This window comes from Lygodium microphyllum, chromosome 23 (assembly GCF_053477565.2).
Source record: "Lygodium microphyllum isolate KBCC chromosome 23, Lygodium_microphyllum_v1.1.10, whole genome shotgun sequence".
Taxonomy (NCBI): domain Eukaryota; kingdom Viridiplantae; phylum Streptophyta; class Polypodiopsida; order Schizaeales; family Lygodiaceae; genus Lygodium; species Lygodium microphyllum.
The window spans coordinates 93,631,766-93,655,429 of record NC_141157.1 but is presented as its reverse complement, the minus strand read 5'-3'; the positions used below and the strand labels follow the sequence as shown (position 1 = coordinate 93,655,429).

The 23,664-nt window shown below is 37.9% G+C and overlaps 1 protein-coding gene across 1 annotated transcript; it reads left to right on the top strand.

The window, feature by feature from the left end:
- Positions 1-16,639: 16,639 nt before the first annotated feature.
- On the top strand, positions 16,640-23,157 carry CAD5 (cinnamyl alcohol dehydrogenase 5). The gene is made up of 6 exons (XM_087663597.1): positions 16,640-17,004; positions 17,445-17,558; positions 18,640-18,867; positions 21,201-21,486; positions 22,606-22,759; positions 22,841-23,157. Exons 1-6 carry the CDS (start codon positions 16,907-16,909, stop codon positions 23,035-23,037), a joined length of 1,077 nt encoding a protein of 358 aa, XP_087519723.1. The 5' UTR covers positions 16,640-16,906; the 3' UTR covers positions 23,038-23,157.
- The last annotated feature ends 507 nt before the right edge of the window (positions 23,158-23,664 follow it).

The window sequence follows — 23,664 nt, the reverse complement described above, 5'->3', positions numbered from 1 at the left end:
CCGAATGGACCATTTTCAGCTCGTACCAGCTTGCAACATTCATACGTGTTGGAGGTTGTCCAAGAAAACCTTCCCTCAGTTCATGACCCTTTGGCAAGAAAGCGGCGTGTCCTTGATATACCATCTTCTTCATGGTTCATGACCTTCCAGAGTCTAACTGTGGCCCGCACAATGGACATGCATGATAACTTGAGGTGACCAGCAGACTTGTTCCAACACCTCTATCCAGTGAATACAAACTTGAACAAGATAAAATATAGATATTATCAATGAGAACGGAAGCCTATTTACCTGAGCATTCTCCGAATCCCGGAAAGTCATGCATCGTCCACATGAGAATGGCTCATATATTGGCAGACCATCGACCATCGCGCTTGCTCATATCTTGCACGGTGACCCCCTCCTCCCACAAAATCTTAAGCTCATCAACTAATGGACGAAGATACACGTCCATATTTTTGACTTTGCAGTGTGGCTGGGGACGAGTAAGCTAAGGATGAGATGTCCTTTCTTCATAGAAAGCCATGGAGAGATATTGTAGTTGACAAGGACTATAGGCCACATACTGTAAGAAGTTGAGCGCATATCGAATGGGTTCACGCCATCCATTGCAAGACCGAGCCGAAGATTCCTTGGCTCTCGGGCAAAGCCTAGGAAGGTAGAGTCAATGTGGCTCCATGCACGTGAATCCGTTGATATTCGTTGAACTCCATCTATGGACCTATTTTACGCATGCCACATTGTCAAGCTCACCATGCCGAATGTATGAAACATGTGGTTTATGCGGGGGATAAGCGAAAAGTGTCTAGGAACTTTTTGAGGGATGGTTTGCCCTTGCAAGTCTTGTCAATACCTGTGAGCACCACACTTTGGACATGTCTCCATAATCTCATATTCTCCTCGAAATAGTATGCAATCATCGATACATGCATGGATGCTATTGTAGTCCATGCCAAGCTTTCGTAAAACATGTCGTGCATCATCATGAGACTCAGGCATGGTATTTGCACATGGTAATATATGATATTTCAATAATCTGAAAAAAATCATAAAACACCTTGAAAAAGCACAAATGTTTTTAATGATAGTGCCCAAAAGATATCAACGAAGCGTACATACAAGGTACCTGAATAACTCAGTCACACTCGTATTGCTCCACCCGTATTTTGCTTGCACACTTAGGAGTGCAAGCAGTGTCTTCAGGCGAGATACTCGGCACCCATCATATAATGGTATGGATGCTTCCTCTCTAAGTGGATCAAAAGTCTCAACATCCATGGGAATCAATGCATCGATCATTGCCTCCATCTCAGGCTCCAAGATTGTAGGTAGGTCTAGAAGGCTGCATGTCTCCTCTGGTATTGATGGTATAGATTGTGTAGTACATTCCAAGTGGTGGATTGGCTCAGGCACTCCATCCATCGCATGTCCATGAACTCTTCTAATTGGCCGCAAAGTGTGCACTCCTCCTTGGGACGAGACGTCACCTCCTTGGATAGAAAATTTGCTAGCCATACCCAATCTTCTTGTATATGGTATTCCATTAGCTTGTGAGTACAATGCATGATTGATATTTACTTTTCTTACTGTTTGCTGAAAATCCAAGATCACCTGATCAATGATCTCAGATTGAAACTCGCCGAAGCGTCATACGTGTTCTATAGAAAATCGACGTTTTCCTCTAATTGCCAGCTTGCATTGAGAGAAAGGACATGGGACACGCTGATTAAAATATGCCTCACGATCTTGAACAACAAGACCTTCATCATTTTCCATTTTGTCTACGTTACGACAAACAATTTATTTTTGTTATCATTCTTTTTTTCTTTCTTAAATTGTTTGAGAAGGGATTTCTTCTCTTGTAACTCGGCAAAAATTAACGTATGTAAAGTCTTCACCCACCCACCCACAAATTAACGTATATATGTCGGAGTGTTTCCTGTCTCGTGATGTTGCACCGGACCTCGCCACCACTCTCTCTTTGTTTTTTATCCATTCATTATCTCCTCTCCTTCCATCTCTCTCTCTTTTTCTCTTTCTTTATTATGCTGTATGTTTATTCCCTCTCTCTCGTTCCTTCTTCTTTTTTCTCTTCCTCCCTCTCTCTCATTTTCTTTAACAATCACGACTACGACTACAACCACGACCACGACCACGACCACAACCACGACTACGACCACGACTATGACCACGATCATGACCACGACCACGACCACGACCACGACTATGACCACGACTACGACCACGACCACGACCATGACTACAACTACAACCATGACCATGACCACGACTACGACTACGACTACGACTACGACTACGACTACGACTACGACTACGACTACGACTACGACTACGACTACGACTACGACTATGACTACAACTACGACTACGACTATGACTACGACGACGATGACAATGACGACGACGACCACGACCACGACTATGACTATGACCATGACCACAACCCCGACCACGATGACCACAACGACAATGACGACTACGACCACGACCACGACCACGACTACCACTACCACTACCACTACCACTGCCAGTATAATAAAGCGTTGAAAAGAAGAAAAAACAACGACCATGACCACAACCACAACCACGACTACCACTACCACTATCACTACCACTATAATAAACAAGAAAATAATTTATAAAAAAAACAGCAACAACTACTACTACTACAACAACAATAAACAAGAAAAAAAGAAATACTACTACTACTACTACCACTACCACTACAAAAAACAAGAAAACTAAACAGCAATAAACAAGAAAAGAAAAAAAAAACTACTACTACTACAATAACAAACAACAACAATTAATTTCCTTTTCTCTCTTCCTCTCCCTCTCTCATTTCCTCTCTCTCCCTCACCCTCACCCTCCCTCTCTTTCTCTCTTTTCCTATCACGTTTAATGTTTTTCTCTCTCCTCTCCCTCTCTCATTTCCTTTTCTCTTTTCCTCTCCCTCCCTCACCCTCTTTCTCTCTTTTTCTCTTTTCCTATTAGGTTTAATGTTTTTTCTCTCTTTTTCTCTATTTTTCTCTCTCTCATTTCCTTTTCTCTCTTTCTCTCCCTCTCTCGTTTCCTCTCCCTCCCTCACCCTTTCCCTCTCTTTCTCTCTTTCCCTATCAGGTTTAATGTATTTTCTCTCTTTTTCTCTCTCCTCTCCCTCTCTCATTTCTTTTTCTCTCTTTCTCTCCCTCTCTCATTTCCTCTCCTCCCCTCACCCTCTCCCTCTCTTTCTCTCTTTCCCTATTATGTTTAATGTTTTTTCTCTCTCCTCTCCCTCTCTCATTTCCTTTTCTCTCTTCCTCTCCCTCCCTCACCCTCTCCCTCTCTTTCTGTCTTTCCCTATTAGATTTAATATTTTTTCTTTATTTTTCTCTCTTCTCTCCCTCTCTCATTTTTTCTCTCTCTTCTCTCTCTCTTTCTCTCTCTCTCTCTCATTTCCTTTTCTCTCTTTCTCTCTTTCTCTCCCTCTCTCATTTCCTCTCCCTCCCTCACCCTCTCCCTCTCTTTCTCTCTTTCCCTATTAGGTTTAACGTTTTTTCTCTCTTCTTCTCTCTCCTCTCCCTCTCTCATTTCCTTTTCTCTCTTCCTCTCCCTCTCTCATTTCCTCTCCCTCCCTCACCCTCTCCCTCTGTTTCTCTCTTTTCCTATTATGTTTAATGTTTTTTCTCTCTCCTCTCCCTCTCTCATTTCCTTTGCTCTCTTCCTCTCCCTCTCTCATTTCCTCTCCCTCCCTCACTCTCTCTCTCTCTTTCTCTCTTTCTCTATTATGTTTAATGTTTTTTCTCTCTTTTTCTCTCTTCTCTCATTCTCTCATTTTTTTCTCTCTCCTCTCTCTCTCATTTTCTCTCCCTCTCTTTCTCTCTTTCCCTATTATGTTTAATGTTTTTTCTCTCTTTTTTCTCTCTCCTCCCCTCTCTCATTTCCTCTCCCTCCCTCGTTTCTTCTCCCTCCCTCACCCTCACCCTCTCTTTCTCTCTTTTCCTATTATGTTTAATGTTTTTTCTCTCTCCTCTCCCTCTCTCATTTCCTTTTCTCTCTTCCTCTCCCTCTCTCATTTCCTCTCCCTCCCTCTTCCTCTCCCTCTCTTTCTCTCTTTCCCTATTATGTTTAATGTTTTTTCCTTCCTCTCCCTCCCTTTCTCTCTTTCCCTATTTTGTTTAATGTTATTTCTTTCTTCCTCTCCCTCTCTCTTTCCCTATTATGTTGAATGTTTCTCTCTCTTTCCTCTCTCTCCCTCTCCCTCTCTCATTTCCTTCCTCTCCCTCTCCCTCTTCCTACTATGTTTAATGTTTTTTCTCTCTTCCTCTCCCTCTCTCATTTCCTCTCCCTCCCCCTCTCTTTCTCTCTCCCTCTCGCTCTCTTTCTCTATTTTCCTATTACGTTTAATGTTTCCCTATCCCTCCCTCTCCTTCTCCCATTTCCTCCCTCTCCCTCTCCCTCTCTCATTTCCTCTCCCTCCCTCTCCCTCTCCCTCTCTTTCTCTCTCATTTCCTCTCTCTCTCTCAATACACACGAATTATACAAAAAACAAGTAAAAGAGAGAGAGAAACACAAAAGCAAAGCAAGAATGGACAATGCACTCATCGTAAAGGCTCGAAGAAGGGTTTAGCAGCTCCTCTTTGCGACGGCGGCTCCTCTTCGCCCTCCATACACCTCGTCCTCTTCTTCGTGAACGGCGACGGCGATGGCGGTGAGAAGCCTTCTTTCTCCCTCTTTCTCTCTTTCTCTCCCTCTCAAATGCAAGATGTTCGCTCTCCCTCTCGCTCTCGCTTTCGCTCTCTCTTTTGTGAATGCGCGCAAAATAACGCGCTCTCGGGTTTCGACCCGCATTTTTTTCATCTGAGTACCATCGCTATTTGCGTCGCTATTTCTCGTCGCAAATGGCCGTCGCTATACCCTCATATCCTTGTAGTGCAAGCTCAACAATGGGACTTTGGATGCCATCTAAATAATTTAAGAGGTTCAAGCATAAAGTACAACAAGGCCATCTCTCATACACATACATACCACATGCATATACACACATTATTTCTGTATACACATTCACATAGATGCACACATAATAAGCATATTTGCACACATGTATAGACATAAATATATTAAAGAGAGAGACAGAGATAGAGACAGAGACAGAGAGACAGAGAGTGCACACATACAAGAGCACACACGTGCACACACACATGAAAACCATACAACTAGACACACACTTATAGAACACATATATTGCATACTAGCACACTTGGACACACAAATGCAAACACGAGTACATACAAAAATATGTGCACACACATATATGCATACATGAGAGAGAGAGAGTGATGCCAGGAGGAGGCATATTCCACGGTGGATTTCGTGAGATTTTTATTCCACGGTTGATTTCGTGAGGTTTTTCGATGGATTCCATAAAACTATATTTATTTGTCGGGGCTCGTACACAAGGTGGATTCCTTGTGCGAGAAGTTGATTGGGACTCCTATCCTTTCAGGTGCTAGATTAATTTAATGTGCACGTGGGTGATTCCATAGCGGGTGATTCCACAAAATACATATTAAATTAATGGATGTTTATGAGTTTAGAGTGCACTCGAATTAAATTAAGGTTAGGATAAAGTTTCAACCTATTTAATTATTTTGTAGCTAAAGACTGCTAGGTATTCACTTTCATGGGTTCTATTTTATTATTTTCTAACAATTGTGAATGCTTCAATTGATGTGTAGAGTAGGCAATGGTGGCGTTGGGAAGCACCAGGTGATGACATGAATTCAAAATACCTAAAAGAATTATTATTTTTTATGTGCACGCTTATCACTAAAGGTGTGGCACCAATATTCATTAAGGCGCGCTTATTTATTAAAGCGCTTGATAAAAAAATTATTATTTTGTATGCACATAGATGCTCAATTTAATATTTCATTATTTAACATTGTATTTGGGCACAACCCAATTTTTGGATGCCCAAATGCTTCACTCTTTATTTGGAAAAAAGCAAACACAAAATCCAAAAGCATGCTAATTGTAAAAGTGGGCTATTTTTTAGCTTGGAGATTAATAAATCTATAAATACATGCCTTGTGAAGCGCTCACACAAGGCATGGGGGAAGATTGCATCCAATTGGTCTTTTTGTCTCATGTTGTGCAAACTCTCTTATTGCTTTTATGAAGCTTTTGTAGAGTTCTTTGTTCTTGGGGACCTTTCGGCGTTCACTACACACGCATGCAACATCTGATTTGTACACCAGTGGTATCAGAGCGAAGTTGAGATCAAGGGCTTCCAATTGCTTACCATCTCGCGCGAAGACAAAGCTCCTAGAATGAACGGGCTCCACAGGCTGTCTTGCGATGAATCATCAATATAGGTGTGTTCCTAGCGGTGAAGAACCCCCTGCTACACTCTGAGATTGTGAAGGACCTCTCTCCTAGGAGGCGGAGGACCACCTCTGAAGATCCTTTGTAAGTCGTTTGTTGACAGAGAGAAGTAGAGAATAAGTTCATTAATCTTGGAGATTATAATCTTAATAAGCTTAAAAAGAGCTTAAGTCCCACAAATTCGACAATCGGTGGCAGGAGGATGCACTCAACGGTGACAATTGTGACTAGAACATGCCGTCGTCCTGTTCGAATTCACAAAAATCATTAGGCTTTTTACAAAGCTTAAGGTTACTAAGCTTACTAAAGCTTAAAATTTTCAATCTTCAATCTCCTCCATAGTGGGTACTCACAATGTGTTACTCTTGAACCAGTTTCGTAGTCCCGGCAAGTAGAGCTCTATTCACACCTACAACTTGGCAGAATTGATTCACAGCAAGCAAACTATCATGTGTAGTCTATTCAGAATACTTTTTCGCTCGAAAGAAGATCGTTATCAATTGATGTACTACCTGAGAAAAAAAAAAAGCCTTGTGAACCCAAATTTGAGCTACGTCCCCGGGGGGTCCACTAGGGTTTACCGTATGGTACCACGTGAGTGTAAGGGAGGGGGTTATTTAAGGGAAGGAATGTACATTTTATAAGGTAAGGTCCCATAAATAGGGGGTAGTTAAGGGGTATTTTCATATATTTCTTACACGCAAGTGACATCTCCGTATTACTACTAGTGAATCCCTCGTGAGCTACGCTCATCCTTCGAATGAGATTTCGAGTGTGTGAGGTTGTTTGAGATTTTTGCAGGATGTCTGATCAAAACATGAAAGATTTTATGAATGAAGGTGATTTGCTAGAGCCGACTATGGAGCAAAAATTAGATCTAATTATGATGCAACTTCAAGAAGAGCGACGAGCATGTCAAAATTTGCAAGCACAACTGGCTACACTTTAATGATCCACTGTCGATCAAGACGGAGCGCAACCTGAAGATGTTATTCGACATACGATTGATGCGATACTCAATGCAAAGTCTCTCAAGAAAGAAGCAACGTGACAACAAAATTGTTCTTGCTTTCATCAATCAGTTTGATGACTATTTTCATGAAGAGCAATATGCTGAAAAAGATAAACTTAAATGTGTCACTAACCATCTAGCAGACAGAGTATCATTATGGTGGATTGTTGTCCGCAAGAGTGTTGATTGTCCCTCTACTTGGGAGGCCTTTCAAAGGAAATTTGTGCAGAATTTTCTTCCACCTGAAATCTATGAAAAAGCTATCAAATAATGGGATCTCCTGCAACAAAGAGATCGTGAATCCATCATGCAATACATTGAGTGTTTTCGGAGTGCCTTACTACAACTTGAAATGCTTGAAGATGTTCCTAAGGCGATCCACAAGTGCAAGTATATGTTCGGTTTGCTTGGTCACTTCTATGCGGAAGTGAATATGTTCAAGCCAAAGAATTTGGAGGATGCGATTTCTTTAGCACTTAGCAATGAATTATCAATCTAAGAAGAAAGCTGTTCAAATCAATCACTTGGAAGATAAAGACAAAGACCATGAAGATATGCCAGACTTCACTCAAGACCTTCGGAGTGACTAAAGACAAAGACCATGAAGATATGCCAGACTTCACTCAAGATGATGATGATATCGGCAATGCTTCAGATACTATACCAGGTATGCCAAATCCTCATTCATTATTAATAATGAAATATTTTGTGCATGGTCAAGAAAAGATTGTTTTGTATGATGATGAAAGCACACATGATTTTATTTCTGCAAAGTTGGTAAAAGAATTGAATTTACCTACTTTTTCAACTCATTATCACATAAAGGCTACATTCTTAGGCACTAGATACAATGGTACACAAGAAACTCATGATTTAAAAATTAAACTTGGTGATTATGTTGAGCACAGAAATTTCTTGGTTGTGCATTTGCAAGCTAGTGGTATTATTTTAGGAATGCCTTGGCGTCACAAATATAATCCTGACATAGATTATTCCACACATTCCATGAAAATTCATTTTGACGGAAAACAAATCACATTACATGGATTGCACACCTTTGATAATTTTCCATTGCTTAGTCATACACAGGAGGCTAAACGTGCATTGAGAAAAGGTAGCAAGTAATACTTAGTATGGGTGAGTGAAATTGAAACTACGAAAAATAAGATGCATCCTAGGCATGCACAATTTCTTTCTCAATTTAAAGATTGTTTTATTGCCAATTTACCACCTGGTCTACCACCTACACGTCTCGAAGACCATAAAATAGATTTAACCCTAGGTTCTCAACCACCATGCAAAGCACCTTATAGACACAATCTGATTGAGCAAAAAGAAATCCAAGCACAAGTTTAAAGAGCTGTTGAATCAAGGACCCATTAGGCCCAGTGGTTCTCCTTTTGGTGCACCTGTCCTATTAGTTAAGAAGAAAAATAATACCTATAACCTATGCATTGACTACCATGCCCTAAACAAGATCACAGTTAAGAATAGATATCTGATCCCTAGGGTAGACGACCTCATGGATAAACTACAAGGAGCCACTATTTTTAGCAATATAGATCTCAAATTTGGATATCATCAAGTACGATTGGATACACTTGACATTTTCAAGACTCCATTTAGAACTCAGTCTGGTCATTATGAATTTCTTATTATGCCTTTCGGTTTGAGCAATGCACCAATTACATCCAATCGTATGATGAATCGTATATTTTTGAAGTATCAGAATTGTGTGATTGTTTTCTTTGATGATATATTGGTTTTGAGTAAGAATGACAATGAGCATTGTGAATATCTATCTTTAGTTTTCAAATTGTTGAAAGAGAATTAATTGTATGCTAACCTAGACAAGAGTGAATTTTTCCAAACCCAAATTGAATACGTAGGTCACATTGTTTTTTCTGACGGTATTCGTGTTGATCCTAAAAAGATAGAGGCAATTTTGAATTAGCCAATCCCTTAAAATGTGCATGAGTTACGTTCTTTCTTAGGTCTTGCCAGCTTTTATAGAAAATTTGTGAGAAATTTTCATTGCTTGCATTGCCTCTTTGACGAAATTATTAAAGAAAGGTGTTGTGTATCATTGGTCTGACAACCAGCAAAAGTCTTTTGATTTATTGAAACATGCTTTAACACATGCACTTGTTTTGCAATTACCTGATTTTAATCAACCATTATTTCTAGTAGTCATTGATGCTAGCGGATTAGGAATAGGAGCTATCCTCATGCAAGATTCACATCCCATAGTCTATTCTAGTTGCAAACTTAAACCCTTTGAATGATAAAGAATTGTTAGCTGTAGTTCAAGCCTTACGTCTATGGAAACACTATCTAATGGGATCCGAATTTATGATCAAAACTGACCACAGCAAAATATCAAACATCTCCTTAATCAGCCACAAATTTCTGATTGTCATATTAAATGGGCTGCTTTCATTCAAAGTTTCCATTCACTTATCCAATATCAACTCGGAAGAGAGAATATTGTTGCCGATGCATTGAGTAGAAGACCAAGTATCCATAATATTTTCGTTCTATCTTTTGATTCCCTTATTCCTATGAAGGATACCTACGGCCATGACCCCAGTTTTCAAGCTGATTGGAATAAATTGGTTGCTAAAAATTGGATTCCAATTGATTATTTGTCTTATTCTGATGGATTTATGTTTTATGAGAAAAGATTATGTCACTGTTCAATTTAGATAATTTGTGTTGCATGAAATTCATTGTCCTCCATATCAAGGCCATAGAGATATTATTTTCATTTTAAGAACATTAGTTGAAGATTTTTATTGGTCACAAATGGAATCTGATGTTTCTAAATTTGTTTCTAAGTGTTTAATTTGACAAAGAGTCAAGCGACACCATGGTAAGCAATATGGTTTGTTAATGCCTTTACCAATTTCTAAACGTCCATGGTAATATATTTCAATGAATTTTATAACTAGTTTGCCTAATACACACGCTAATCATGATATGATTAGACTATAGTAGATTGATTTAGCAAACAAGTATATTTTCTATCATGCAAGAAAACATTAACTGCATCTCAAGCTGCACAATTGTTTTTTAAGACTATTTTCACTAATCATGGTTTGCCAAAAGTTATTGTTTCTAATCGTGATTCTAGATTTTGTAATAATTTTTGGACTACTTTGTTTGCTAATTTGAGTACTAAGATTGATTTCTCATCTGCATTCCATCCTGAAACCAATGGGCAAACAAAAGCTACTAATAGTACAATTCTAGATCTCTTGCATGCATACACGATTTCAAAACCACAAACATGGGATACACATTTACATCTACTTCAATTTGCATACAATAATACACCACACATAGCTACTCATAAAGCACCTTTTGAAATCATTTACGGACATAGATTACCTACACCTGCCACATCATTATCGAATAAAGTTAAAGCTGCTGATGATATTGTCAATACGCATGCTACTATTTTTGCTCAAGTTAATTACATGATTAAGAAAGCCCAACAATCATACACTAAAAAAGCTAATAAAAAAAGAAAATCCATGAGTTTCAATGTTGATGATTATGTTTGGTTACACATTGAAAAGAGAAGATTGCAAAGTGTTGAGAAACACCCTGTTGCTAAATTAGCACCTAGGTTTTTTGGACCCTTCAAAATAATTCACAAGATTAATGGCAATGCATTTAAATTAGAATTACTCCAACACTAGAAAATACATAATACTTTTCATATCAGTTTATTACGACCTTTTAGAGGCCAATTACCTAACCATCCTGTCTATGAAAAACCTCCTTTGTTAGAAGAAGAAATTGAAATCCTTGAATCTGAAACTATTCTAAACACTGACTATATGACCACTAGAACTGGCCATAGATATTCTAGATATTTGGTTAAGTTTAAAAATCATCCTGTTGAAGAAGCCCAATGGATGCACGCCCACGACCTAAGTGCTTACCCCTCACTACTCACTCCACATTGAGCTAATAGCAATTGAGAACAATTGCTATCCCACCCCGGGGGTGTGATGCCAGGAGGCAAATTCCATGGTGGATTCCGTGAGGTTTTTATTCCACGGTGGATTTCGTGAGGTTTTTCGGTGGATTTCATAAAACTACACAAGGTGGATTCCTTGTGCAAGAAGTTGACGAGGACGCCTATCCTTTTTGGGTGTCAGATTAATTTAATATGCACGTGGGTGATTCCACAGCAGGTGCTTCTGCAAAATACATATTAAATTAATGGACGTTTATGAGTTTAGAGTACACTCGAATTAAATTAAGGTTAGGACACAGTTCCAACCTATTTAATTACTTTGTAGTTGACGATTTCCAGGTATTCACTTTTGTGAGTTTTATTTTATTATTTTTGAACAATTGTGAATGCTTCAGTTGATGTGTAGAGTAGGCAGCGGTGGCGTTGGGAAGCACCGGGCGATGGTGTGAATTCAAAATACCAAGAATAATTATTATTTTTGATGGGGGCACACCTTATCACTAAAGGCATGGTGCCAATATTTATTTAGGCATGCTTATTTATTAAAACGCTTGATAAAACATTTATTATTTTGTATGTGCATAGACGACCAGTTTAATATTTCATTATTTGACTTTGTATTTGGCCACAGCCCAATTTTTGGATGCCCAAACACTTTACTCTTTATTTGGGCAAAAGCAAACACAAAAGCCAAAAGTATGCTAATTGTAAAAGTGGTCTATTTTTGAGCTTGGAGATTAATAAATCTATAAATACATGCCTTGTGAAGTGCTCACACAAGGCATAGGGGGAGATTGCACCCAATTGGTCTTTTTGTCTCATGTTATGCAAATTCTCTTCTTGGTTTTATGAAGCTTTTGTAGAGTTCTTTGTTCTTGGGGACCTTCCAGCATTCACTACGTGTGCATACAACATCTAATTTGCACACCATATATATATATATATATGTAAATACATATATATATGTATATATATACATATATATATGTATATATATAGAGAGAGAGAGAGAGAGATGTCAGTTTGCATACAACTAGACACACACACACTTATAAAACACACACATACATACATGGATATTAGCATGCATGTAGATACACAAATATATGCATAGGCACATACACAAATATTTGCATACACATACAAACACATGCACGAGAGAGAGAGAGAGAGAGAGAGAGAGAGAGAGAGAGAGAGAGAGAGAGAGAGAGAGAGAGAGAGAGAGAGAGAGAGAGAGAGAGAGTGTGTGTGTGTGTGTGTGTGTGTGTGTGTGTGTGTAAATGGAAGGGAAGGATAGAAGAAGAAGAAGATAGGAGAGATTCATAACATTGTCACTCTAAGAGAAAGCCAAATATGCAAACAAGGTAACAATGGACTATGTCACTCACATTCTATGTAGAAAAGTGTTATTCTTTACTCAAAAGTTTTTCGTAAAGTCTTATTTTGCATGTTTTATAAGTTACATGTAGAAACCAAATGATGTTATGGGTGTCATATCAAAATGATTAAAGTGTTTCAATATAAAACTAGGCTACCAATACATACCTTTTAATTTTCCCAAGCTACTCTTACTTGGGCATTGATGTTTTCCAAACTAGCTAGGTGTAATGATGTAGCATTACCATTGTCTACTAGATGAATCTAGAATATGACATGATTATATCTGAAACTACATATGATTTAAGGAAACATTATGTTAGTACCCAGATTTGAATACAACCTCATATATGAGGTGGTGACTTGGAAAAATCCACATAAAATCTAAGTGTATGATTGTGTTATCAAAATGGAAAAACAAAAGCACAATATGGACAATTTTAGTATAGAAAACATTAGGAGTTGTTGTGATTCAAAAATTATATTCAAAATAGCAAGCAAAAGTAAAGTCTTGCTTTTACAAACTTTGCCAATTGTGTGATATGTGCATGCATGCATGCATACATGCACATGAGTGTGTGCATGCACACACATGCACGTGTGCGCACGCGTGCACACGCATACACACACAAAGAGAAGTTTTAACATGGTAGAAATAATCCTAAGATGCCCTGAAAGGCATATCCAACAAATCCAAGGCTTGAAACCTCTTGGACTCAAACGAGAGAGAGAGAGAGAGAGAGAGAGAGAGAGAGAGAGAGAGAGAGAGAGAGAGAGAGAGAGAGAGAGAGAGAGAGAGAGAGAGAGAGAGAGAGAGAGAGAGAGAGAGATTATTGTACTTTGTGGTTTTGTATGCGTGTTTATGTGTGTGAAGCTTATAAATACCTAGTGCTTATGGATGTTGGGTAGGTGTTCAAAACACCTAGTGATGATATGTAAAACACATACATGCAATTTGTTAAAATGTGTGTAAAAAGTGTTAAAATGTATATGTTTGTGAGTGTGCATATGTGTTTGTGTGTCTATGAATTGTGTAATGGAAAGTGGTTTGAGCCCTTGTCTACCTATCAAGGTTCAAGAAACATTAATGGGTACATTGGGGGTGGCATGTGGATAGAATCATCTTAATGGATTAAAGTAGTGATGTGACTTAATATCTATAAGGTGGATTTCTTTGAATGATCATTGCAAAGTGCTCCCTATCCATAACTGTTTAGGATATTTTTGGTTGTTGTAAAGAGTTACACAACTAGCATTATTGCATCAACTACATTAGTTATTAATGGCTATAAAGCATTATAAATTAAGCTCTATTGCCACTAATTTTTCTAGCTACAATGAATTTTCTCAATTAGTGTTGACAAAGCCTTAAAATTGCACAAGAGTTTCTATCAATGGAAGCAACTCTAATCATAGTATTGGATTGGGGAGCTAACTTGTCCTTTTTTAATGGTCAAGAAACAAGTTCCTTATTGAATTTGAGGTATTTGCTTACATTTTACATCCTTGACCTTTTATGTTCATTTGCCCTCCCAATAGCAATTTGTTTTGTGTAAAAGTGATGTTCATTTTAAGTTTGGATGAAACAGAGTTCCGAGAGGGTTCAAAGGCCCTCCAAACAACATAGTCCCAACAATATACTTGGAGTTAAACATCTCTATGGAAAAAGGAAAGAATGTAGCTCTAGGCCCAAAAAAAGACTATGAGAATAGTAAGACGTCATATTCTGGTCATGAAACAATACCATAAATTTACAATGTCATAAATCGAAAAGGTTATCTAAAAGGAAAAGGATAAGAGCATATAACTAAAAGAAATCCTTAGTGGTTAGTGGGCCCTAAGTAGCCTCAAAAGGCCCATAATGGTTAGTGGGCCATGGATGGGCAAATGAGTCATCCAAAGTAGGTACATATTCATTATTGATGGAAGGTTTTGCCTACTATGAAATTGGTGAAGTGGTAAGCGGAAAGACTTTGATAACTAGTTTGAGTAGAAACAACTATGGATATTACCATACATCTCATGGCTATATGTTTGTAATGCAAGAAAATGAGTGCTTGATTGTTACCAATAACAATCATATTATAAAAAGAAGACTTATAAACTATTAGGAAGTTGACAAAAACATATGTTTTCCATTAATATGTGATGTACCTTTTCCATTTTCTCTTGCACATATTTGAAATGTGGCTAACTAGTAATGATGGTGGGTATCATAACTAGCTAATCACTTTTCACCATAGCGAACTCATTCAATCATAAATACCTAGAACATATGACCTTTTAAAATTAGATAGCATGGATGCTATAGATTTATAGAATGGCAATAAGGTCATTGTGTTTGCAAGAGGGTGGGTCAAGAATTTTATTGTGTGATCTTTCAATGAATCTACTTTTTTAATGGTTGTTTGGTCATTAAATGGCATCCTCCTCTTTTGCTAAACTACCATGCACTTTGGCTAAACTACCACATATTTCCTTGGACCTAGTGTATTAGTTTTTCCCTATTTTTTCATACATTTTCATATCAAGTTAAGCCAAAGAAAGATGTGACATATACCTTGAGAGATGATGCCACCTTGATTATTAATAGAGAGTGTTGGCCAACCTAATTTGGACAAACTACATTTTTATGTATTGAGAATTTTCATTATCTATATGTGCCCTTAAGTTGGCAAGAAATTGGATTGATTGGGGGACTCAATTCCTTGTTCGTAAGATTACCTTGAGAACCAAATATGTGTTCGTGATTGCATGCAAAGAAATGAATGTTTGTGATAGGTGGAGTAGAGATTTGTGATATCTTAGAAGTCTGACACTCTAATCATTGAACTTTTGATAGCTTCATACCAACACTTTGATCATTGTGATTGTCTACCATTGTAATGGGTAGCATGAAAGGGCATGGCATTGGACCATTGATTGATGGGTTTAGGTGGATCAATGCATAATTGAAAAGACTTTTAAGTGGATCAATGTATACTTGGAAATCCTTTAAATGACTTGTGAAACAAACCTATTGTTCTTTTTCTTGAAAGCACTAAATGGGAGCTATTAGGAAAATGTAAATAACCTTTTTCTTTATTAAAGTGATTGTAGCCTTAATTTACTTGGACACTTGCCATTCAACAATGATAAGATGTAAACATTGTTATTCGCTAACGACACTTGGTTTTGATGCTTGAAGCCAAAGGGTAACACCTACAATATTTGGATCAAATAGCCATCCATGAAATAGTACATTCCATCCATGAAATAGTAGATTCTCTTTGTGAAACTTTTACTAAGCTAGAGAGTAAACAATTCTTCATAAAAAATTGAGGCTTATTGTTGATTGAATTGAAAGTTTTGGGAAAAGGAACATGTCAAAGTTCAACAGGGTTTTAGATAGAACATATGGGCCCGTTTTAGTTATGTTTTTTTGATATCCATTCAAAACCTTGGGAAAACCTCAAAGGTTAAGGTCGAAAGCCTTTTCGAATTGTTTTTCAAATGGCTAATGACCCGTGTCACAAAGGATCATGAAAAGAGTACATCTCATAACCAACGACATCAACATTGGTGACAGTGCTCATGAAAATCTAGGTTGAGAGTCAAGCAAAATGCAGCACTTGAAAACAACCCTCTAATCTTTAGCCATGTTTTTGGCAGAATGCCATTTTAAGGTCTTGGAAAAACCAGCAAAGTTTAAGTTGTAAGATTTGGTTTCAAGTTGTGAGATTGTATATTGAGAATGCTACCTAATACCTCACAAGAGTCATGCATATGCGTGCAAGGGTGCCCATGGGAGGTAAATGATAAGTGGGCAAGATGTCATGTGGGGTGGGGAGGTGGGTTTAAAGGCATAGAGGCATGAGGGGTTTGAGGGTTGCTGGTTCTTTGTCTCCTTCACAAGGAATAAGATGGATGGTGGGGGGAGAAGTTTGGTTGCAAATTTTCTTCTTGGTGTTGTTGGATATTGAGAGAGAGAGAGAAGGTAGGTAGGAAGGAAAGCGTGGGGGCTATAATAGTTTCAAAGGTTGAGAGAGAGAGAGAGAGAGAGAGAGAGAGAGAGAGAGAGAGGCTAAAAGAGTTTCAAAGGACTAAGAGAGGCACGAGAGAGAGAGAGAGAGAGAGAGAGAGAGAGCGAGGCAGGCCTGGCCATGGAGAACTGCAGCCCTAAGGCTGAGATGATCGCTGCCCGAGGATGGGCCGCCAAGGATAAGTCCGGCATCCTTGAGCCTTTCGAATTCAAGCTAAGGTACACCCACATTCAGCTTCCAGATTACGGTACAATTAACGCCATCTTAGCACTAATTAAGCGCGCTTGTGGTAAACCTTCAGTCCCCTCTCAGCCACAAATCAAGCTTCATCGAACACACACTCCTTAGAGCCTGCGCTATTAAGCTAAATCGAGTCCGTTTCTTGCTTAATTTTTCCCCCCCCCCTCTCTTTAATTTTTGTATTCTTTAATCGCTCAGGAATCAAGGGTGACATTCTTGGTCTATTTTGGCTATTTTATTTATTTATTTATTTTTTTTGCGTTCCTTGGTGTGTGTGCATTTTCTTTTCCTTGATCTATTTTGGCTTTTTTTCTCCCCCCCCCCCCCCCCCTTTGCGTTCCTTGGTTAATGATATTCTTTTTAAAAATTTGGCTGTGTAATTTATGTGTGGTAAAGGACTTGTTGGTTGTGGAAGCAGACAGCCTGGCCCAGAGGACGTGGTGATTAAGGTGCTGTATTGTGGCATTTGCCACACTGATCTCCATCAGCTCCGTGATGACTATGGCATGTCCCACTATCCCATGGTTGCTGGGTAATCTCTCTCTCTCTCTCTCTCTCTCTCTCTCTCTCTCACACACACACACAAAACAATGTTGCGACCTTAATGTGTATGTCTCCATAATACAACACAATACAAATCTATATGGCCTCATCTCTTTTCATCCCAAAACTCTTTCTTGAACACTTAGAATTTATGATCTATCTCTTTATGCTAAAAGATCTGGAATGTGCCACAAGGGTTCAACTGCCCAAAGACCCCACTTGAGCCACAACTCCATTAGCTTACATATGAGTTTTGCAATCCAAGTGATAAAATTTGGTTGACATAGATCTTGGTTGCCCACAAACAATGGCACATGCATGTTATCTCTCTCTCCCTTGCAAACCTTGTGGCTATGAGGCCTTCACAATAACAACATTTAAGTCGATTTCATGGGGCCAAAATTATCCATTCATATAGTTGGCAAAAATGTTTGTTTGATTGGTGGAGCAAAATAGATGGCAAATGTTACCCTTAAACAGTTCATGCTTTTAAATGTATTTAATAGGTTTTTATTCCACAATCATCCATTTCTCTATATCATCTTGCTATGAGAGAGAGCATTTGTGTAAGTTTTGTCTTCTAGAGGTAAATAATGAACAAATGACATTTTGGCTTCTATGGCCTATGACATTTCTTGTGTTGTTCCGTGCTTTGCTTGCTTTTCATGAATGTAGGAATAAGAACCAAATTAATGATACTAGAGGAGAAGGTGTGACCAAATTAAACTCACAAAACAAGTTTGTATATGCTTATATGTAAAACATGTGAAACTTTTGCTTTTGAAATCTTACACAAAGGCAAGCCTTGATTATTTGAGGTTTTGTACTAGACAATTTAGAATTTATTACTCAAGTGTTCATTAGCATAGGCTAGTGAAACATGAGTTTTGTTCAATTAATAAAACTTCCATTTCTTATGGTGTCTCTATATCCACCTTGAATACATGTAAGGACTCTTTTGTATCCATTTCACTTTCACAAGTGAGTTAGCATAAAAGCCCAATAACACATCATGAGTTGGCTAAAGAATCCATTTTGACTAACAACTTCTTGCTTTACGTTGTTCACAGACATGAGGTTACAGGTCTTGTTAAAATGGTTGGAAAGGATATTACAAAGTTTAATGAGGGAGATCGAGTTGGTGTGGGATGCATTGTTGGAGCTTGTGGCAATTGTGATGCTTGTTCTCAAGACATGGAGCAATATTGTAATGGAAAGAAATGGACCTACAATGATGTTTACTATGACGGTCTTCCTACCCAAGGAGGGTTTGCTAATTACATGGTTGTGAACCAAAAGTAAGTCTCTTTAACTCACCTTGAATTCAATAAGGCTAAGCTATTTGTCTTTTTTAAAGAACATTGCTCAAACTAGACACTTCTCTCATTTCCAAACTTTTAAAAAATAATGATTTCCACCATCAAAAGGATAGACCACCTTGAGTAAGAGTCCACTTCAACATTGCAAAGAATGCCTTTAAAGGGTGGAGGAAAGGGACTTCTCAAAAGATACTATTTTAGTTCTCTCCTCAAGACCATACCTATTGTACTCTTATAGACTTACAATTTTTGTACAAAAGATAGAACTCAAAAATGCCAATTAGAGTTTAGAATTTCCTAAAAGAGGTGCTATAAGTCACAGATCACACAAATTCCACCAATTTTCAAGGAAAGGAATTTACAAGGATATGCTATGGCATTGAGTAGACTAACCATATTCTCCTTGGACACTTATATACTTCAACTTCGTTATCACTTTTCTACAAAAGATAGAACTCAAAAATGCTATTTATAGTTCAAAATTTCCTTTAAAAATGTGCTATAAACCAAAGCTCACAAAAATTCCACCTATTTTCAAGTAAAGGAATTTACAAGGAAATCCGATGGCATCGAGAAGACTAATCATATTCTTATTTGACACCTTTCAAATGAGTGGTAGCATCATACTAATGCAATTACCTTGCATCATCGCTTTACATATTAATGCAATTACCTTGAAAGGAACATCAATAAAGCAACTAGTATTAGATAAAATGTATAAAATATAATGTGGATTTTTATGCATCCTTGTGTACGAGATTCATTTCAATGTCCTTGCAATATATAGAAAGGGTTTTTAAAAAGCAACCATTGAAGATATTTGTGCAATGTTGCAATACTCACTTGTTTGTGTCATCATCGCTATATTGATAAGAAAATGCTTAGAATAGTCAGGAAGGTAGGTAAAGCGTCAACATACATCACTTTGGTTTTATTATACACTAGGACTAGTAAGGTCCCAAGAAACGTGCTAGTGTCTACATACTTACCTTTAGGTGATAACAGAGGAACTATATAAACCCTAAAACAAGTAATAAGGGCTAGATACATAATACTTAGTGATGTAAGAGAAACTATGCTAACCCATTACTAAATTTGTATTCTAAACTTGTGATGATTGAGAAAAAGATAATATTCACATTACTTTCGAAGTATTATTACACTTGACATATAAAGTGACAATTAGCAAATCATTGGGTGATGGATAAACTTGACTCTAGGAAATTTGAAAATTTATTTTCTAAACTTAATCTTCAAAACTATGTCAACACTTTTCATATGGTTGATACTTTATTCTTCATGAAAAATGATATCTTTGTTTTTCACATCCAAGTCGTAAGCTTGATATAATCTACTTTGTTTCTATCCATGGCAATTGATGACCACTCTTAAGAGTTTAGATTAGGAGCATGCTTAGAATGGCAATGGAAAAAGATATATGCTCATACCATGTGTCCTTGATTAACGATATCGATCCACACTATACAACTGTAAGCGTTGGAAAAACATGTAATTGTTAGTACTTTTCTACTTATTCTAGACCTGCAACTTGCTTGTGGGCTAGCGTAATTGTTATAAAGTTTTGGTCATGTTTACATTCATGATCTCCTCTTTGCTTGTCATTGAGCTACATGTAGTTAGCCAATCAAAAAACAAAGTGATGCCATCATAAGCTAAGGTAGTTACTATTGTGTGCTTTGCTAAGAGTGGTCAGAGAGATTCAAACAAACTATGTGTTTTATTCATCCTTGATGAGGCTATTGAAGGTGTTTTAAGATTTGAAGTAAACAAGCCTTATTGGTATTCTATAAATCTCATCCCTAAGCACACATATAAATTTGCTTTATTTTTTTCTCTTTGGAGGCATTCGTAGGTTGAGAGGGGTGTCTAAGGTTTTAAGGTGAGGTTTCTATTGTGTAAGCACTTTCTTGATGTGTTAATGTGATAACATTTGATATGCGTGTACTAGTATCTTGCATGCATTGGAGGATCATTGCAAGGTGGCTGATGGATCATGAGACATATGGATGATGATAACCATAACAATGATGATATACTGACATGCTAGACAAAAATTAGGAAATGTCAGGTTTTGATGAGAAGATAATATTGACAACAATCATAGTGCTTTTGTTGATAATAATGTTATACATGCATGTGGCATGATTTGTTGATGATAATATTATGCATGCAATATGTTGCGATTTGTGTTGTCCTTTGCATGAAGATTGAACATTTTTATTTTATCTTTAAGAGTAAATGAGATTTCTATTATAAAACCAATTTTTAGTACCAAAATTGGGATTGTGCAGGTTTGTGGTCCAAATCCCAAGCAGCATTCCTCTAGATGCAGCTGCGCCACTTTTGTGTGCAGGGATCACAGTGTATAGCCCCATGAAGTTTTTTGAGATGACCACACCGGGGAAAAGATGTGGTGTAGTGGGCCTTGGGGGTGTGGGCCACATGGCTGTCAAGTTTGCCAAGGCCTTTGGCCTCCATGTCACTGTCATCAGTTCCTCCCCCTCCAAAGAGAAAGAAGCTCGTGATGTCCTTGGTGCTGATGCTTTCCTTGTTTCCAGTAACCAAGAGAAAATGAAGGTGTGTGGACCCACCATTCATACAAAAATTCAAATAACTTTAACTTGCGAATCAATGACTACTTACCTAATTGATTGCACAATGACATGTGGCTTTGTTAGAGCTCTAGGTCCATAAAGTGGCACCATCCAACAAACACAAATCCATTGATTGTGCTTTTTTAAATGTGTGAATGCGCGCGCGCGCACACACACACACACACACACACACACACACACACACACACACACACACACACACACACACAAAGGCACATTTGCATGTGCATGTACGTGTATATATGCCATTTTGTGCAAATGCATATATGATCGTGTGTGTACTTGTGATGTTTGTGTACACATTTATGTGCACATGTGTGTCTATGTATGTGAAAAGTAATGTGATGAGGTTGAGTTCTAGCACTTCTCAATGCTACCAAGGTATATTATAATGACAGCAAAACATAGAAAATATGCTAGTAACCATTTTATCACACAACCATGGTATGTGCCTTTAGCTTAAGTTTGGTGAGCTACTTCATGTTGTATCCTTGTGTGTACCTAGATGGGCATATGTCTTCTATAAACCACAAAGCAAGTACTCTTGAACCTATTCTCATATAACTGTATCAATGTTTCAATATAAGTTCTATTATTGGGGGGGGGGGGGGGGGGGGAGTTAACATGATGCAGGGAAAGCTAATACCACAAGGTATGCATCACATGGGTAGGTCCCTCTTATACCCATCATGGTTATCTTTTATTACATATTGATGATTTTCCATTTTTCCTCTCCAAAGAGTCTCCAACCCCTTCATCCCACATCAATTTAGGGCACTCATCTTCTTCTCTATTGTTAAACATGGATGATTATATCATGGACATATGAAGGTACCATACCATGTCCTTGCACCTTTTTCACCAAAAGAAAAGAACCAATGCACACATCCTTTGGATTTATTCTTTTCTTCCATGTACTCTTTAATTATGTACTCTATGTCCTTGGGTCTCTAATTTCTTCTTCTTTTGTATGTGTTTCTAAGTGTGTGCAAATTATTCTATACTTGCAAATGAAGGAATATGTACTTTAATTAGAAGACATACTTGTCTTAAATTGATCCATATTCATGTGATAATGTAGGAGGCTGAGCAATCATTAGACTACATCCTGGATACGATCCCTTCTGCTCATCCATTAGAGCCTTATCTTTCTCTCCTTCGAATGAATGGAAAGATTGTGGTTCTTGGGGTGGTACCAACCCCACTACAATTCATCACGTCATTTTTAATCCTAGGTAACTCTACTTGCAAGATTTTTTTTAATGCTTTACAAATATTGGTTTGTGACATAATGTGTTTTGTTTTGATATTCACAGGGAGAAGAACCATTGGGGGAAGCTTTATAGGTGGAATTAGTGAAATGCAAGACATGCTGAACTTTTGTGCAAAAAAAGACATAAGATGCATGATTGAGGTAGTACCGATGAACTACATCAATCAAGCCATGAATAGACTAGAGAAGAATGATGTGAGATATCGTTTTGTCTTGAATGTTGATGAGGGAAGCACTTAAAATCCAACATGTATAGTGTTTGCTTAAATCACTTTGAACAAATTGTAATGACATTATGAACTTTATACTTCTTTTGCTTGTTACCAAACATTGACATCCCCCATACATGACATTAAGCTATCCAAGTGTCCATCAAGTGTGAAATGACATGCACTCTTTAGTTTCTAATCTTGATTAAATGCTAAGGTGAATCATGAAACAAACCTTAGTAGTTTTATTGACATTGTAAATTGTCCAAACAAAGTGAGCACTTTATAAATAACTATGCATTATGAATACATCAAAAAGTAATCACTATGTATAACCCATTGACAAACTTTTAAATCATGCCAAGTTTTTGGAATATGGATGTATAATTTTTGGGACCCAAGCTCCATAGCTTTTTTGAACATGCTATTACAAAGCATTGTAAAAATGATATTGTAGCACTTGTGCATCTTCCATACTCTACCACAATAAGATTAAAGTGTACTTGCCTCCCTCCCTCCCCTCCCCTCCCTCACACACACACACACACACACATGCATGCATGCACGCACGCATGCACGCACACGCACACACACACGCACACGCACATGCACACACACACACACACACACACACACACACACACACTCTCTCTCTCTC